The following is a 510-nucleotide window of genomic DNA, read 5'->3' as shown; positions in this document are numbered from 1 at the left end:
GGTTGGAGCAGAAAGAAATGTGCTTATCTTTGACCTGGGAGGTGGCACTTTCGATGTGTCAATCCTCACTATTGAGGATGGAATCTTTGAGGTCAAGTCTACAGCTGGAGACACCCACTTGGGTGGAGAAGATTTTGACAACCGAATGGTCAACCATTTTATTGCAGAGTTCAAGCGCAAGCATAAGAAGGACATCAGCGAGAACAAGAGAGCTGTAAGACGCCTCCGTACTGCTTGTGAACGTGCTAAGCGTACGCTCTCTTCCAGCACCCAGGCCAGTATTGAGATCGATTCTCTCTATGAAGGAATCGACTTCTATACCTCCATTACCCGTGCCCGATTTGAAGAATTGAATGCTGACCTGTTTCGTGGCACCCTGGACCCAGTAGAGAAAGCCCTTCGAGATGCCAAACTAGACAAGTCACAGATTCATGATATTGTCCTGGTTGGTGGTTCTACTCGTATCCCCAAGATTCAGAAGCTTCTCCAAGATTTCTTCAACGGAAAAGA

General features: G+C 46.9%; 1 protein-coding gene across 1 annotated transcript; it reads left to right on the top strand.

Moving 5' to 3' along the window:
* Positions 1 to 6: 6 nt before the first annotated feature.
* Positions 7 to 506, top strand: LOC108526107 (heat shock cognate 71 kDa protein-like; the record flags this gene model as incomplete). Its single annotated transcript, XM_017866784.1, has 1 exon — positions 7 to 506. A coding segment is annotated over exon 1 (361 nt), but the record flags the coding sequence as incomplete, so codon positions are not given.
* Positions 507 to 510: the final 4 nt, after the last annotated feature.

The sequence above is a fragment of the Rhinopithecus bieti genome, unplaced genomic scaffold (genome assembly GCF_001698545.2).
Source record: "Rhinopithecus bieti isolate Rb0 unplaced genomic scaffold, ASM169854v2 repeat_12099, whole genome shotgun sequence".
Taxonomy (NCBI): domain Eukaryota; kingdom Metazoa; phylum Chordata; class Mammalia; order Primates; family Cercopithecidae; genus Rhinopithecus; species Rhinopithecus bieti.
Note: the sequence above shows the minus strand (reverse complement) of the source record. Positions and strands in the feature narration are given on the sequence as shown.